The 17506-nt window shown below is 32.1% G+C and overlaps 1 protein-coding gene across 1 annotated transcript; it reads right to left on the bottom strand.

The window, feature by feature from the left end:
- Positions 1–12260: 12260 nt before the first annotated feature.
- LOC133335556 (uncharacterized) lies at positions 12261–13420 on the bottom strand. The gene is made up of 3 exons (XM_061543866.1): positions 12811–13420; positions 12519–12742; positions 12261–12461 (listed from the first exon to the last, which is right to left on the bottom strand). The coding sequence occupies exons 1-3, from the start codon at positions 13418–13420 to the stop codon at positions 12264–12266; spliced, it is 1032 nt and encodes a 343-aa protein (XP_061399850.1). The 3' UTR covers positions 12261–12263.
- Positions 13421–17506: the final 4086 nt, after the last annotated feature.

The following is a 17506-nucleotide window of genomic DNA, read 5'->3' as shown; positions in this document are numbered from 1 at the left end:
GAATGAAGAAAAATATAAGGAATTGGCTCAAAATGTCCTATATTGTAAGTTTAGCCATGTAGTAGTAGCAACAGGTTAACTCAAGAAGCAAGGATCTCAAAACACAAAAAAGGAAATCCTTTCCGGTTTTTGGTTTTTTATTTCGTGGATAGAAGAATAATGAATGTTATTGTGATGCTGCGTCGTTCGTTAGCTCTTTCTGTTTAGTATTTCATTGCTCTCTACACAGGATTTGAGTGAAATTGCAAGCTAAATTTGTTTTAAAAACATTAGCGCTCCGATTCGAAAAATGAAAAGAAATCTCAAAATTATTTGTAGATAGTTTATTTTCTCCCCCAAGTAGCACTAGTTGTAGAGTGAGTCATATTGTGTTTTCATAATTATTTTTTTTAAATTAAAATAAAAACTATAACTATTTTGTTTTTAACAATTTTAACATGGAACAAACGATTCTGAATTGTGTCCCAGTAAAATAAATATATTTTTAAGTATCGAATAAATTATGTATAAATTATAATAAAAAAGAAAGCAAACAAATTCAAATTTTAAAACATTAAAAACCAAACACAATGTCTGTTATTCTATTCGAAATATGACGAAATTTTCTGTTGGCAAATTTTTAATTTTTTTTTTGAAAATTGTTGACGAAAATGATTTTTTTTCTAAAAAATTAAATTATAAATTGATTTATTATTTATTTTGCTAGCTTTTTTGTGATTTACAACGTTTTATTTAAAAAATAATAAATATTTATTTTAATATGAAATTATGAAATATACTAAATATGTATGTATTTATTTGGTAAAATAATTTATTTTATTTTTTCAATATTTATTGGTTTATATATCCATATATTTGATTTAGGTTGATCAAGGTTGTTGTACCCATTGTGGACAAGGCATAATGTGATTTGGGACAGGTTAACATCATGCCGGGTTATCATAATCTTCTTAAAGAAAAATTCACGCCCGTTATCAAAAACTTCTTGAAGAAACGTTCAAAAGTTCATAGAATAGTAAATGAGCTCCTTGTCAGTGTTTGACGGATCAACTTGTTTCCGAATCCTATGTTCCACTTGTGGTTACTTGATGCATAATTTTGTTAATGGATTTAGGAAGACAAATATGTATTGCATTGTCTTCCCGGTGCATGTAGTTTTTTGCTTGCTATGGGTTGGATTCCTTTATATAGTTTTCTATTTCATACCCGAGTGTCGCTTATTACAACTGGTATATATCCCTAGAACAATTTTAGATTTGAAATCTGTTGGAATTTTAGGTTTTTGGTAATATTAAGAACCATATCTATTGGGCTGTTTCCAAATGTCAGTTTTTTTGTTGTGAATTTGTGAATTCGGCATTTTCAGATGTTCTACCACGTATTTCAAACAAATTGTTTGTACTTTAGTGGTTTGGATCCTCAAAAAAACGAAAAAATTATCGATATTGACTCATTTTTCGGGGTAGACCCATATAACGGTAGTCTTAATATTCGTTATTCTAGGAATTTTTTAATCGATTTGACACTAATTTGGTTTTGCTTGGGTTCACATCATTCCAAACGTTTTAAGGTGTTTGGTATTCGGAATATATAATCTTCAGTTAAAATAATCTGAAATTGAGTTCGAATTATGTATTTCAAATTTCTAGTTCTATTTCAAATCATTTTAGAGTGAAATACGCGGTTTTCGGTATGGCGAAGATGTACAGCAGCGCGTTCTAACCATGGGTTCTAGCAAATAACTACATTAATTTAACCTCGCGAGTATCCACTTTCTAATATCGAATCTAGATTTATTTTTGGTTCTAGGCTCATTTCAGTATGTGGTTAGGTTGAAAACTTCTTCAGAAATATATGTGATACAAAGTCATGGTAAGGGGTATCCAAATTTCATAGTAGTATATGTGCTGTTTCTGTAACCGATCTTGACTCTATGGGCTATGTTGAAACTTAATGTCCTTTCTTGTGCATATCACTCGTTTATTATTTTTACTTTTGCATTTTTATTAAATTTTTATGGAAAATAATTTAAAATAAACAAATTTCTAACAAATCATTGTTGGCATCATTTGGTATACGTTTGTTCCAATGAAAATATTACTTCATAAAAATAAAAAAAATATGTTGAAAAATTCAAACTTTTTATTGGAAATATGATCTCTCTCTGCACAACGGTGATCATTTATATATGTATAGAAAGAAATAAACAAAAAAGGTTTATACATAATTATGTGTCGCATGTTTATTAACATAGTATATATACCAATTAATAATATAAATAGTAAACAAGTCCTCCTATATTTTTTCTATTTTATCTAAGAAATTTGTCTTAATGTATTTATTATGGAAAACAAGTTTATAGAAAATGCTCAATTCAAATAATAATTAACAATAGCATTATATAAACATTCGCATCATTCTCTCATTGAAACATAAATGCCATTCAATTTATTTTGTATAAAAAGAATTTTCGAATTTTCATTATGCATCCCATTAAAACAAAGAACACATCTTACAGAATTTTTACAACATTCACTCATTCATTCATTCTTCCAGTATTTATAAAACTTCACTTAAAAACATCCAACAAAACACGAAAAGAGAAAAATCCAAACGAAATATATTTTCGACAAAAATTTAAAGAAAAGCTAAAATTAAAAAAATAACAATTTAATCAAACTAACAAATTATAAAACTAAACAGAATATATATATTCATACATATTTTTCTACTAAAATGCATACAACAGCAACAACAAGAACTACTATAAAATATTTACACTTTATACTAAACAAAAAAACATACAAAAAAATAAATATATATTAAAAAAAAATATTAACTAACAATACATGCAAGAAAAATAAAAATTACTACAACAACAAAATCAAAATATTCAAAATCAGTTGAAAAGAAAAAACAAACATAAAGAAAAAAATATTACAAAATGCAATTTGCCATAATTATTTATTACAAAATACATACATAAATGTGAATAGTAGAGTTGTACAATTAGTTATTTAAATAAGTAATTGTTTTATAAATTTCAACATTTGTAATATTTGATAAGATTAAATATAATAGATTAATATTTGAAGCATTTGACCATGTTATAAATTGAAAAATTTCAAGCCATGCTAGAAATTTTGCACAAAAGGTGTATTAGTGATCATTATGCCTAATCGTCACTCCTTTAATATTGAAAGTCACTCCTTTGGTACCAAACATTTTTTTAAAATTTACTTTTTTTATTTTTTCTGCTACTTAAGATTTTGTTTTTTTTCCTGAAAACATCCGAACCGACAACATGGTTTCATGTCAATGTAAGCCAAGTTCTGAACGATATTTAGTGCATGATAAACAGGAAGGCCGCTTATTTTATATTGTTTCGCGAAAAATAACTTCTTTTCGTATCATATCTTTCAAAAAGGCAAGATTTTACGTTTTTGTGAAGGTCATTATAATTTTTAAACACCATACAGGCCACAATTATGGACCAATCTTCACAAAATTTTGTATGTAGGACCGGTTCTGGCCAATGAAGACCCCTCTTGTTTTTTGTAAAGATGGTTTAATATTTAGGGGTTGAAATGGATTAAATACTTAATTTTTGTTGGTTTTTCCGGTCCGCAATAATGGCCCGGAGTTTTGTGTGAAAATGATGGTGTCTACGTATCATGACATGATTACCATTAACAGACTAGAAGGTGAACGTGTCGAACGTGTGAAATTTTAAAGGAAGATTCCGGTCAAGGACGACACCTAAAAATTTCGGTGGTGATTAGGTGATATTTAGGGAATGGAATGGCCCTAAAGCCGTTTTATTGTAGGGTTTCTAGTCGCTTTAGACGCCTCTAATGTAAACCGAAAATCACAAATTTTAAGGGATCTGGCCAACTGTTTACAATTGCTGGCTTAAAAAGGGTCGGCCAATATTTAGAAGGTCAGCGAAACCAATCGTATGGAAAATATGCCAGGGTAAGAAAGAGGAGCTGTTGACCTCTAAACGATTAAGACGATGCAAATATCGCGAATTATAGTTCAGCCCCGTCCGATGGTTTTAATCTAAATTTCACTGGTTTTAATCTAAATTTCAATAATTTGTCACTTATATCCCTCCGAAGATAGAAAAGCTTCTGACAGGGAATGTGTAATGAAGGTTTAGAAAAAGTATTTATTAAAAATATAATATACCTTTTTCTGAAGTTTTCACTATAACGATTTTTCGATTTAACGATGGGTCCTTGTACTGTACTACATTTTTTCATTTAATTTTCATATTTAATTTATTATTATATTTGCACAACTCTACTATATTACACTAATGTTGGTCCTCATAATAAACACATAGGCCATACTACATTGAGCCAAGCTGTATTAATGAAAGATAACAAATTAATAATGATATTTTTTGTAATTATTAGTTTTAATGTATTTATGTTTTTATGTCCAAAATAAAATAACAAACTAATTTTATATATTTAGTTTAATGAAAAGAAAATGTATTTTATTTTAACAAATTATTAAATTTTTATGAATCCTCCCTCTCTCTCATCAGCCATTATAATGTCATATATATATATTTTTTTAACATTTATTTCCATGTAACATTCGTAATAATTTCATCACTATTATATAAGGCATTGTTAAATTTTTTTTAACAAATACTCTTACATACTTATATATAAAATATATAATAATTTTTTTTTGAATAAGCCATTTGTAAATTTCATTTTTTAACATAAAGTTATGATTTTGATTTATTAAGTTTATTAGTTAGTGAGCCCTTATTAGGACTCTTTCAACTATAAATTAATTGCTAATTAATTAAAACAATAATTAATAGCATTGATATTGATAATAATTTATACATACTATTAAAATAAAATATATAAAATATAATTATACTATACTATAATAAAATATAAACATAAGCATATATAATTATATTACTACTACCTATATATATATATATATATATTTATACATACGTGAATATATATTTTGATTTACATTTAATTTTAACTCAAAGAGTGAGAAATGATATTTTTTAAACAAAAAATTATGTTGTAAAAAAAAACAAATCAAACAATATACAATTGCATTTTATTTCCTATTTTAGGATTTTTGCTGTGTCTCTCTAGTGTGTTTATAAAATATACTTATTATTTTTTGTTTGTTTTTAGTGTTTACTAAAATAATATAAAACATATAAAATTTTTGTTTCTGGAATACTGTGTTGTTACAAACAAACAAATCAACTTTACATAGACAATATTACATAAATAAAAAAGAAAAAAGGAACTAATTCATTTAATTTTGCATCTATCATCTTTATCATCATTAGCATCATATTCATCATTCGCATTGTTGTTAAAATGAATAGATAATTTTGTTTCTATTTATTTATATTTCATATTGCCCAGTCTTTCGCCCTTAAGACTTTAAACTACCAGCCTTATTCTGGATATTCGCTGGGAGCAAGGTAGATATACAAGGTAGCCGCATCGGCGAATTTCTACAACAAACATCGGTTGTTGTATTTTGATATGTCAAAAATATTTTGCGAAAACAAACAGATTGGCAAGATTTTTTTACACAAATTCTTGTAGAAAATGTTAATAAAAGTATTGCCAATAAAGCTCTTCGAAATTCGGAGATTTTCATTCATAATTTTGTTTTTTAATTTTTTGGTTCAACATTACAACAACATTTTTGACATTTATTTGTCCAACAGCTGGGCCGATGCGGCTACCTTATTAAATATACCTTGGCTGGGAGATATCTCGCATATACAAAAATTTTCGCTTTCACATTCTCGCCTTATTCTGAATGAATAGGGAGACGCAAAAAATGCGAGATGCGGATTCGAGTTTTCGAAAATGGTGGTTGAAAAAAAGATTCGTGTTGCCATATTGTAATTTAAGTTGCAATGTGTGTTGCCATTTTGTAATTTAAGTTGTAATGTGTGTTGCCCCATTGTAATTTAATTGTGTAATATTTTTCAATATTTTATTTATTGATTATTTAATTAAAAATTTTTACTTGTTATTGTGGTTTAAACTTTATAACAATATAAATGTGAAATATCAAGAATCCGCTTTATAAATGCTTTGTAATTAAAAGAAAATTAATTAAATATGGCAACCTACAATATGACATGTGAAACAGCTGTTCATTGTTTTGATGCATTTTGGTACAACAACTACAATAGATTACAAATAAAAGAACATTTTTTTATGATGGGAAAAACACAGGCACATAATTGTGTGCTTTTTATTTAATTTCGACATTTTATCTCTCCAAATTCTTAAAGTGGCCTGTTATGTTCCTACTCCTTTATTTCTTCCTTCAAATAATACAAACGATAATTTTGAAAAAAAAAAAATATTTTTTGTATTTTTTTTTTTTCATAATTTTTATTTAAGTTTTTCACTGTTAAGCGGCTCATTATGCAAATTTGGGTTTTCTATATTTTTTTTCCTGAGATACAGATCCTCACCCAAAATGTCTGTTTTTCGCCTCCAAAATGCATCAAACTCGACTTAAATATTCATTATTACCTTGGCAATATTTGGTTCAGCATGTATCATTATCAATAGGATTTCCAAATGCATTTTATTTGCTGTTTTCCAGATAAATATTTGCTTACTATCATTTATAATATTCTAAATCGTCATAGAATAAGTATTGTGTTAATATTTTTCATAAAAATATTTATTACTTATGTTTTTGTAGTCAACTCACTTTGAATTTATTAGCGAAAAAAATCGCACAAAATTTCATCTCATTCTCCTACTCCCTGTAATCCAGAATACCTAATTTTTCCCCAAAGCGGATTTTTTCGCTTTCGAACTTCATTCAGAATAAGGCGAAAGCGAGAATGCGAAAAAATTCACACAAAAATGTTGTTCAGAATAAGGCGAAGGGAAAGAGCGAGTAAATTCACATGGAATTGACATCCAGAATAAGGCTGTACATTTCACAATTAAATATACATTTCATCATTATGAAGCGGCTTAAATGTAAAAGGAAGGGATAAAATATTGTACCAATTTAAAAAAGCAAATTATATTAAACCGTGTTAAAAAGTTAAATGTGAATTAAAAAAAAAAAGATTATGATTAATTGGATTATGACAACTCCTTTTGTACTAGGGCCTAAGGGAAAATAGACTTTGAAGACAAACAGGTCTCCTATTTGTAGAAGAACAAAATAAATTCTACCAAAGAAGACTAATTCGAGGATGCTTTGTATTGAATACGTGATATATTCTTGATCAGGATTTACATATATGTCGATGTGGACATGTCCATCTGTCTGTCACATGCTGATTCTAGGATGTTTGGTATTGAAACCCAGATATTTCGGTCCGCGGTTTGTTATAGTCCCCACATAACGGAAACGTCCCATTTATTTCAAAGGGTTTTAAGCAGAACAAAGAATCTGTTCTACTGTATTAAAAAAGGCATTCATCCAGTGTTTTAGACGTTCGATCGATCCGAGGAGCGAATATTGATTCGGACCATTAATACGTATTAATGTAGCATCCAAGGTGTGATCTAACACAACACCGAAAAAAGACAACAGATAGCAGAAGCTTACTCCGCTCAACTTACCCACCTGCTTGACGAAAGCATACCTTGTCCCCATAATAATTTAGAAGCACAATAGCAAAGAATTGACCACTCCCTACAAACTGAAGCAAAAGCAACAATTGGGTACTAATGACCACCATCAAGAAACCCATTGCACGATCAGGAGTATCGTAATTCTACTGATGTGAAAAACGCAGCGTATAGGGCAAGCATGCAGACAGTAGCAACACGTAATACGATGGAGAGTTATCGGAAGAAAATTAGGGGGAAGAAACGTATTTTCAAAAGATATTGAGATGTATAGGAATCAGAATGAAGTCCGAAAATTTTACCAACCTGTAGGGATGAAGAAGGAAACCTTGTGACAGATACAGACAGCGTGTTGAAGATCTGGAAGGAGTATTTTGAAAAACTTCTGGTATCAACTAGTAACGGTGAAGAAGATACCCCAGAACCAATTAGATATGACGGTATAGATTGGATACCACCTTGCCAAGATGTCAGAATAACACTTAATCGACTGAAGAACAATAAAGCATCAGTTGCCGATGGATTTCCAGCCGAACTATTCAAGATCGATGGTCAGATGCTGATCAGGAAGAGAAACGTCACGAATTCGATGGAAAGATCAAGTGGAATACAACATCTCGGAACATGGTCTTTCATATTGGATGAGCTGTGCAAAACAATGACGCGCTCATAAAGCTCAGCTTATGGAAAAAAGTTCTGTTACAAGCCAAATGAATAAGTTTTGACGCCCCATTTTACGCAATCAATATAGGCACATTTTTTGATCCCGCCTTATCTTATTTACAAACATATGGGCTTTTGTATAGCATTTTGGGTTCTTTGTGGATACAAGACTTATTCACAGTTTTTTTTTAAATCCACGTTAGAAGGTATTTTCAAATAGTTATTAAAACATATTTTTAAACATTCAGGAAAATGAGTAGGAAACCATGTAGACTTTGAAAAATATTCTCCTCACTTAGAACCTAGATAGTTCTTCTTAAAAAAATAAGACCTCTCGAAGGTCTTCTACTTATATAATAACTCAAAAGGGTATTCTTTCTATAGAAAATCTCTGAAGAGTCACTTGTGTGAGTTAAGAGTTCTTCCACCTCTAAAAAGTTCCTATTAGACTTCTCTTAGTCTCTAGGAGCTTCCAGTCTTCCTTTTTCTATTTTAGACCTATATAAGATCTGTTGTCTATAGAATAACATCTTTCTATAAGACGAAGCGCAGTAGGTCTTCCAGAAAAATAAGTCGAATATGCATTTTCTAGGAAAATACCAATAGGAAACGAGGAGGTCGTCTCAGAGAAGTGGTTCTTTTTCTACCTTTAAACAAATCTATGGAAATGGTAATCATTTTTTATACAATGTGATTTATTATATTATACATTGCTCAGAAGTATATATGGGTAAACCACAATACGAATAAATAATTTCATTTTAACCACGTGTTCGTCACACTCCTGGCCCCAGTAGCATTCTCATTGAATTAAAAAAAAAAAATTATCATCGACATTGAAATCAATTTAAAAAACAAATAAATGATCGCTCAGTCATTCATTCAGATGCCAATATGTGTCATCAAACCATTGTTTCTTTTATTATTTTTAATAATTAACAAAGCAGTAATTATAAAACGACAAAAAAAATAGATGACAAATTTGAATGAATAAAATATACATACATATATTTTTGGATATTAAAACAAATAAAAAGCGAAACAACACTTTTAAATAAATAAAAAACATATATCAAAACAAATCAAGAAGTGTTAAGTGTTTCTTTTTTCTTGAGTACTCTTCATTGATTAAAAAAATGAAAAAAAAAACAATAACAAAAATATTTGTACTTTTTTTATTCAATTTCATTTGAATGTGTGTTATGTTACGAATTTATTATAATGCCCTAACTTTGTGTAATTTGTTTCCTAAAAAAATTATAAAAATACAATACCAAAACAAAAGAGAAAATAAAAGAAAAAAAATATTCATGAATTCGAAAAAAGAAAAGTATTGAAATAAATACCAAACAAATAATTCAAAATTTAAATGAAAACAAAAAATCGACAACAAACCACAACACCATGAACTAAAAAAGAATCAACTGATCAAAATAAATTAATCATAACCAACCATTGAAATAAGCACACACATTTACATACACATTCATTCATACTATATATACATAAATAAATACATATAAAATATATATTTTTAAACAAATAAAATAAAACTAAAAACAAAAATGAAATACATATTAAATATACTTTTGAAAAGTTTAAAAAATAGATCATGTAGTTTTATTAACAAGCAAATAGCTTGTTATGCGGATAATGTAACACCCTTAGTAACAAACCCCTCCAGTTTAACGGTATTTGTATATACATAATATATCCTTTATAGAAATTGTTTTATCTAATCAGATATTCCTTTATCTGTAAAATTGGTGTATTATAATCACGTTAGTAGTCAAGCCTATTACATTATAACGAATAATTTAGATATATTTTATAAATGTATTGAAAGGATATGGTAAGTACATTCTTGAAATGTTCAAAATAACAAATGTAGATATGGTTTTATGCAACATCTAAATTGTGGCAGAACTACAATTAAATACTGTCGCGGAGGGACTGTCACAAAAAGTATATTCACTTAGAATTTAACATTGACTCTAAAAAAGTTATTACAAAATAGATATGACAGTCTAATAAATAAACAAAATATTTTATTCTTTTTATAAAATTCGTTTGCCGACTCATACACCTTGCGGGACAGGTTTGTATATTATTGATTCAAATAATTAGCAACTTATTTCGGTTTTTGTGTGTTGAGGTAGGTCAGGAATCTCAACTTGTTAGAGTACTTATTAATTCATTCACATGTACGTGTTGATTTCCGTAAGAATCAGTAGAAGGAATGTGGGGGATTTTATTTCAGTATTGTAATCCGATAAAATGCAGATAAATCTTTGCCATTTAAAAATTATACAATGTAATAATGACCAAAAAATGAAAAGTGATTCTGCAATTGGTTACTCCCTTCGAGAGTTATCGTGTGCACCAAGCAACCGGACAGACGGATTGACGGACATTTGTATATCAACACCAAATTGTCTGAAACGGATGTGGACCAAACAAAAGTGAGATTTAGAACCAATATTTCGAAATTTTACCACATTTATTTTCTCCAGTTCCCACATCCTCCTGATTACAACACCCTATTATACTTACTGAAAACAGATATAAATTCCGGGATTTTTCAGTCCGTGCAATTTTCCAGGTGCGATTTTCAATAGATGGCACTATCCGCACGCTGTTGCCAGTCTTGCCCTGAGCACTCTAAATCAAGTTTTCATTAAAGAAAATTGTAATTCAAAGCATACTTTTAGACGCGAGTATGTTATACAGCATTATTCGGCAGGGAGAGATCTCGTTTGTGAAAATTTTTTCGCTTTCACATTCTTGCCTTATTCTGAAAGAATGCGAGATTCGGATTCGAATTTTCGAAAATGGTAGTTGAAAAAAGATTCGTGTTGCCATTCTGTAATTCTCTTCTCAAACTTTAAACGCATTTTTCTCCAAACAGCGTTTTTGCAAATGGCTGGTGTATAGCTATCGTATGAATTAGGATAAATCCAATCGGCCAAGATCATCCTTATTTTTTTAACTTGGTTTGTGGTACAAAATAGGCGACTTTCCAAAAATATTTTTTCTAAGGTCCGCCATTTTGTTAATTTTTGAGCGAAGTCAATAAGGGTTGTTTCCTTAAGTCAAACCAAGCGTATAATTTTTGAACAGAAAATCTTTTCCAAAAATAATGTTGTCATACGAAGAGTACGAAAGAGTTCACTATGACCAGCAAACAATCTTATTACCAAGGGAAACTATAGAAAACTTTAATACTACATTTTATATTCTTAAATTAAAAAAAACTTAACTTATTGTTGGGGCAAAAGTTATACGAAAAGAAAAAAGCGGCATAATTTTTTTTTAATCTAATCATACTACAGATGCCGCTGACGACAAGTGTTTGCCAGTGCTCTTGGTTACTTTTGAATGCGTAATGATACAGAAATAATTCGAATGGATACAAATCAAACGGATATTTTTATCTCATAATTTCTCCTAGATTTGTCACTATGTCACAAAGAGTTATACTCTTTGTAATCTGGACTTAAGCCCATTTTCGTTTACATTTTGAAAGCTGAATGTTGTCAAGGCAAATTTATGAAAAAAAAATGGAAACATATGGTGTCTCATGCACTTTGTATAGTGTATAGTTATGCCATGTTTCATATGCAGCAACATGGAAATTTTTGTCGGCGGGATCTTTGATTCGTTATAACTTTTCAATGTGTTATGATAAATAAATAATTCAAATGGATATTAATAGCTTAGAATCTCCACTATCCTACAGTATATAAGTGGTTTCCCTGAGTTGTCACATTTCCTGAAAATTACTGTTTTCTCGAAAAAACATATGCGCACTTCTTTTAGAGTTGGTCAAGCGTGAGATTTTGAAGTACAACTAAATATGAAATTATAGAAGAGTTTTTTTGACTGTTAAACATCAACTGAAAGAGAAAATTCTACAAAAATCAAAGTTATATTTTTTACAAACTTTTTTTCAACAAAAAAATATTTTTTTAAAATTCAGTGATAACCAATTGGATGAGAGCCATAATTATAGCTGATGGGTTGTTCCTGTTGAGCATTGACATGAGTGCGGGCGGCATAAATTAAGGCGGCCATAAAGGCGGTATTATTCATGATCATGGTGGTGAGAGTGGCCATTTTCAAGACGGGCAGGATGAAAGGTAAAAAGGTCCCCATAAGGATGGCCGGCATCATCTGAAAGTGGGAACATTAAGACAAACCAAAATATATCACATACACATTTAAACCTACCATAACTGGTACCGCCATTTGTAGAATTGTGGTCTTATATGAAGTTTTGTCCTTTTTGATTTTCTTTTTGTGAACTTTATGTTTCGATTTGCCATCTCCCTCCTCATCTTCCAAACTGAGATTGCCGTGACCCTCCAAACTGCTATCCAATAGATTTTGATCTTTTAGAGCGCCCACTAGTAAGGAGGTGTCCTGGGCTCGACCTTCATATTTGTGTTTGTTTTCTAGGAGAAAGTACAAAAACCAATAATTTTGGATAAAATGAAAATGTTTACAAAAAATCTGCACCTACTTTTCTTAAAACTCAATTTCATTTTGTTATCTTTACTTGGTACTACTTTCACCATCAAACCGGGCAAGAATTGCAATTTAATATCACGATTTTTAAAGAATCTTTGTAAACTGACCACTAACTTTTTGTTCAATTCCTTATCGCTAAGTTTGCGAAATTTCTCTGATATCAAACTACCCATTTTCTCCTCTTCGCCAAAGAATTGCTGTAGGAAATCTTTAGTCAGATTTCCTGTATTTGTCCAGTTCTTACGTTCTTCCAATTTTTGTAGAACAAACAATTTCGTACAACGTAAGGTACTGAAATCTCGTAAACATTCATAAATACGCATTGGAATAGAGCTACGAAATTGTTTTACGGTCATTGTGCTGCCGGATGTTGAGGGTGTGCGGAAATAGTTTCTACTTTCGCTGCTGGAGGCGTTAGTGTTGCTTCCGTTTGCGACTTCTTCCACTTCATAAGTGTCGCTGTGGTTTTTGACGATCGTGGATGGTTGTTGTATTGACTGCGGCTGCTGTTTGCTTTCTTCGAATTGGTTTGAGGGCCCGATAAGTATAGCTGCTATAATTGCAGCTATAAGAAAAACAAGTTCCACATAAGTTCCTCGCATTACGATCGAGGTAAATTTCAATTGTTTATTTTGGATTTTTTTTATTCTTTAGAATAATCCTTATTAAATGCAAACTAAGCGATTCTTGCTTTCCGCCTGATTGTTGTGGCGTTCGGCACACTCGGAGTTGCTGATGGCTACTAAACGTAAAACGATTGTGTTGCATCAATTTTTCTCAATTCTGTTTGCAACTGGATTAACTTTCTTTTCTGTGCGAAAGAAACCAAGACTAGTTTCTGTGTTAGATGCTTCGATGCTACCTTGGAATCACTATGAATGCGAACAATGACTTTATTATTAAGTTGGTAATATGACAAATTTAGTTATACCCTACACTAATCGAAATATTTATTTCGATTTGAGGTCAATTAAAAAATTGTATTTTTTGTGGTTTGATTTTCTTTTTCGTTGCTTTTTCCGAGCTTGGGCAACTAACCCGACGCCTCAACCCATATCAGCTCATTATGAAAGTTGCTACCCCAGGTGACACCGCGGGAAGATCAGTGCCCACAATTGAGATGAAAGAGGGACCAACATAAGCTTGGTATTTGCCATTTAAAAGCCAATCAGAACCATGTAAACAGTAGCAACACGCAATGCGAGAGAGAATTATCGAGGGAAAAGGAGAGAGGAGAAACGTATTTTCAAATAAATTACAGGAATATCGTGATCAAAACGAGATATACATGAGTCAGATTGAAGTCCGGAAATTTTACCAATAAGTAAAACACCAAATCGACGGCTTTGGTGCGGGCCCATCCTCCTGAAGGGATGAAGAAGGAAACCTGGTAACAAATACAGCGTGTTTATGATCTGGAAGAAACATTTTCCTTCAGCTGAAGAATAATAAAGCAGCAGTTGATGCAGTCGAACTATTCAATACTGTTGGTCAGACGCTGATCAGGAGCATGCACCTACTGATTGGTTCAATTTGGCCAGAGGAATGGATGTGGAAAATCAACTATAGATCAGATTTTCACACTGCGAAGAATCCTGGAAAATACCCAGGAAAACTTCATCGACACATTCAAACATTTCATCGACTATAAAGCCGCAATCCACCCAGAGGTATTTAAAGACATGTCTTTGTTTGTCATTCCTGCAAAATAAATACGGCTATGCAGAATAAATTTAGCTGGCACAAAGTAAGCAATTCAAGTCGGAAAGGATCTGTCGGAGCACTTGAATACCGAACGAGGATTCAAAGAAGGTGACAGTTTGTGATGTGACCTGTTTAACATCCTGCTGGAAAAGGTCATAAGAGATGCAAATGTGAACAGAAATGACAATATGTGCACCAAACAGCATATGTTACTCACCTACGTCGATGACATCGACATAATGGGTCGAACATTGTGAACGGTAACAGCTTTGAACGAATTGAGAAGGAGTCTGCCAAAGTGGGTCTGGCAGTAAATGTCGAGTAGACCAAGCTGATGGTATCAATGCGCAAGACGCCCCGTAGACTTGGACCAACTCTGGAACATGAGAACTAAAGCTTCGAGGTAGTGAATGATTTTATATACCTCGGTACCCCCATAAGCAAAACTAATGACATCAGCTTTGAAATCCGAAGAAGAGTTGTGTTGGTTAACAGATGCTACTATGATCTAAGTAAGCAACACAAAAGCAAGGCCACCTCTCGCCAGAACAAACTTACACTATACAAGACAAAAAGCATCGGAAGCAGATGAGGAAGCTCTTGAAGTGTTTGAGAGAAAAATTCTCCGAATGATCTATGGGTCGATCTACGACATAGGTCAATAGATCGGCTCATGCTTCATTCGACGGCGATAGTTACCTTCGAATAAACCATTCGACGGCGATAGTTACCGTCGAATGAACCATGCATGGACATCGACGTAGTTAGACGCATCGAGCTGCAGCGACTACGGTGGCTAGGTGATGTTCTGAGAATAAATGAGGATGCCCCAACTCAAAAGGCATATAAAAGCGAGCCAACTGTTGGATTACGTAGAAGGGGAAGGCCACGAATTCGATGGAAGATCAAGTGGAAGATAACATCTCGGACCTGCCAAAGTCTTTCAAATTGGAAATGCTGCGCACAAGACCAACGCGCCTGGAACTTTTTTTAAAATCGGCTTATGGAACAAATGTTCTGTCACAAGCAAGCTATGTAATCAAGTAAGGTCAACGATCAAAACCTTTACTAAGTATACATATGAATCCGGACACGCCCATTGCGTAGCAGGTCTTTGTATGTTATGTATTTTCTTTTTAGTAGTCTATTGACTACTTCCGGGCAGCCAATAAGTTCCCAATATGCCAGTATCGAACTTATTATACTTATGGACACACTGTGTACAATTTTTGTGTTTGAATATACAATGGCGCCCAAACAATTTAAGATATTCCATATTATGGTTTTTGTGTGCAATCTTTTTAACATAGCGTATATTTAAGTCGATCTGGCTTCATATTCGTTTTCTTTTCATATATTACTTGTTTTCCTCCTATCAAGAATTATCAATTAAATTGCATGTGTGTCCGTGTGTATTGAAGTGTGTAGATTGTCTTTCTATTTTCCATTTTCTTCTGAATGATGCCACCGAAAATAGATGTTGTTTGCCTGTTTTTCTTTTAACTGGTTTTCCTTGCTTTTAGATTTTCATTCCTCAATCATGTTGCTGTTTTTTTTTGTGGTAAAATGGAGGCAGATGATCTCAATGCCATACCACCACGACGGACCACATCAGACGACTATGCCGGAGTTACATGGCATTGTGGTTGGCTGTAGCCACAACAACAACAGCAATGGAAGGAGCAAACCAAACAACATTGCTGACCCAGTTACAGTTTTCGGCCAGTGGGCCAAATAAAGATGTCGCGGTCGTCATCGTCGTCCAGTTGTCTGTGAGAGTGAGCGTTTAATGTAACCTGCATCTAAAGTAGCTTCCTAACATCTGGTCTGTACATCTGTAGCAGGTTGATTATTTAAAAAAACAACAACATATGTAGATATTTTCATAGTTATATATGCCTGAGATTGTTCTAGTTTAAATTGGTAATCTTGTTGCTTTATTGTTTTCCCGCCTCAGAATTCTATTCTCCTATTTTGATCGATCGTAATAATATTTTGATTTGTAATTTGATTGATTTTTTTAGTGTTACGATATTGTTGCTGTTATTTCAATCAGAATCAATAAAGTTAATATCGAAAAAATAGCAACAGGTGAACGCGCAAATGATTTGTGATTTGATTCGATATCATAAATCGTTTCGTTAAATCGTTTCAATATTTGTTCTGTGGAAAATTAGTTAGTTGTGTTTTATATTTATGAATGGTATTTAAGGGGAATATTTATGGACATGGGCTTTAGATTTCTAAGTACAAACACAATTCAAACAATATTTTGTATTATCTATTGCGAAATATTAAAATTGTTATTTGTTCATATAGGTTAAGAGAAAGGAAACAAGTTTGGATAAAAGAACAGTGCAATGTATTCTATACATTGAGGACCGTTAGAAGTATATTCAATAATGTCTCATATCTTCAGGAGACAAATAGAACGTTATATGACTAAAGGAAATACGTATAAGGAAACATTTTCGAACGATGTCATGCAACGTGGATAGAGGTGACGGTGAAGGAGGAACGGGTCTTTACGGACGATGGGCGTGGCTATGTTGTTGACAGTGAAGGTCGACTGTACTGTTAGAAGAAGCCATCCGGGGGTGTGTGTGTCCGTTAAATGGGCGGGAGGAAAAATGTTGCTGGCTAGCAAATACAGCCAATTCAGTTCGCGTTGGAGCCATATTTAAGGTATATGGATACGGTACTACTCCTTGAGAGTAGTTGTCCGCTAATCCTAAGTCTAAACGAAATCTCCTCGCTGTGGTTTTCCAAGATGACCAGGTCAACATCTGGTCATCGGAATCGCATCTGGTCAGGAGAATCGCTTATTGAATGGGTGTTAGCGAGGGGCGTCGAGATATTAAATAAGCCCTCGGATCTGTAAACCTTTGATGGTCCTCCGAAGTGGGTGTCATAGACGAGACGGTTGCAAATGGGACAGCTCTAAAGCAGAGGACTTTAGGGTATTGACCATAGATGACCAGGTC

Source organism: Musca vetustissima, unplaced genomic scaffold, assembly GCF_032173495.1.
Source record: "Musca vetustissima isolate MV318-11 ecotype Yass unplaced genomic scaffold, APGP_CSIRO_Mvet_v1 utg15158, whole genome shotgun sequence".
Classification (NCBI taxonomy): domain Eukaryota; kingdom Metazoa; phylum Arthropoda; class Insecta; order Diptera; family Muscidae; genus Musca; species Musca vetustissima.
Note: the sequence above shows the minus strand (reverse complement) of the source record. Positions and strands in the feature narration are given on the sequence as shown.

What these genes read in the sequence shown, in the direction of transcription:
- LOC133335556 (XM_061543866.1), bottom strand. Translation starts at nt 13,420, where the DNA reads ATGCGAGGAACTTATGTGGAACTTGTTTTTCTTATAGCTGCAATTATA. An exon ending in GAAATTGAGTTTTAAGAAAA is followed by an intron (nt 12,743 to 12,810) that starts GTAGGTGCAGAT and finishes ACTTTCTCCTAG; the next exon opens with AAAACAAACACAAATATGAA. An exon ending in AAATGGCGGTACCAGTTATG is followed by an intron (nt 12,462 to 12,518) that starts GTAGGTTTAAAT and finishes TCCCACTTTCAG; the next exon opens with ATGATGCCGGCCATCCTTAT.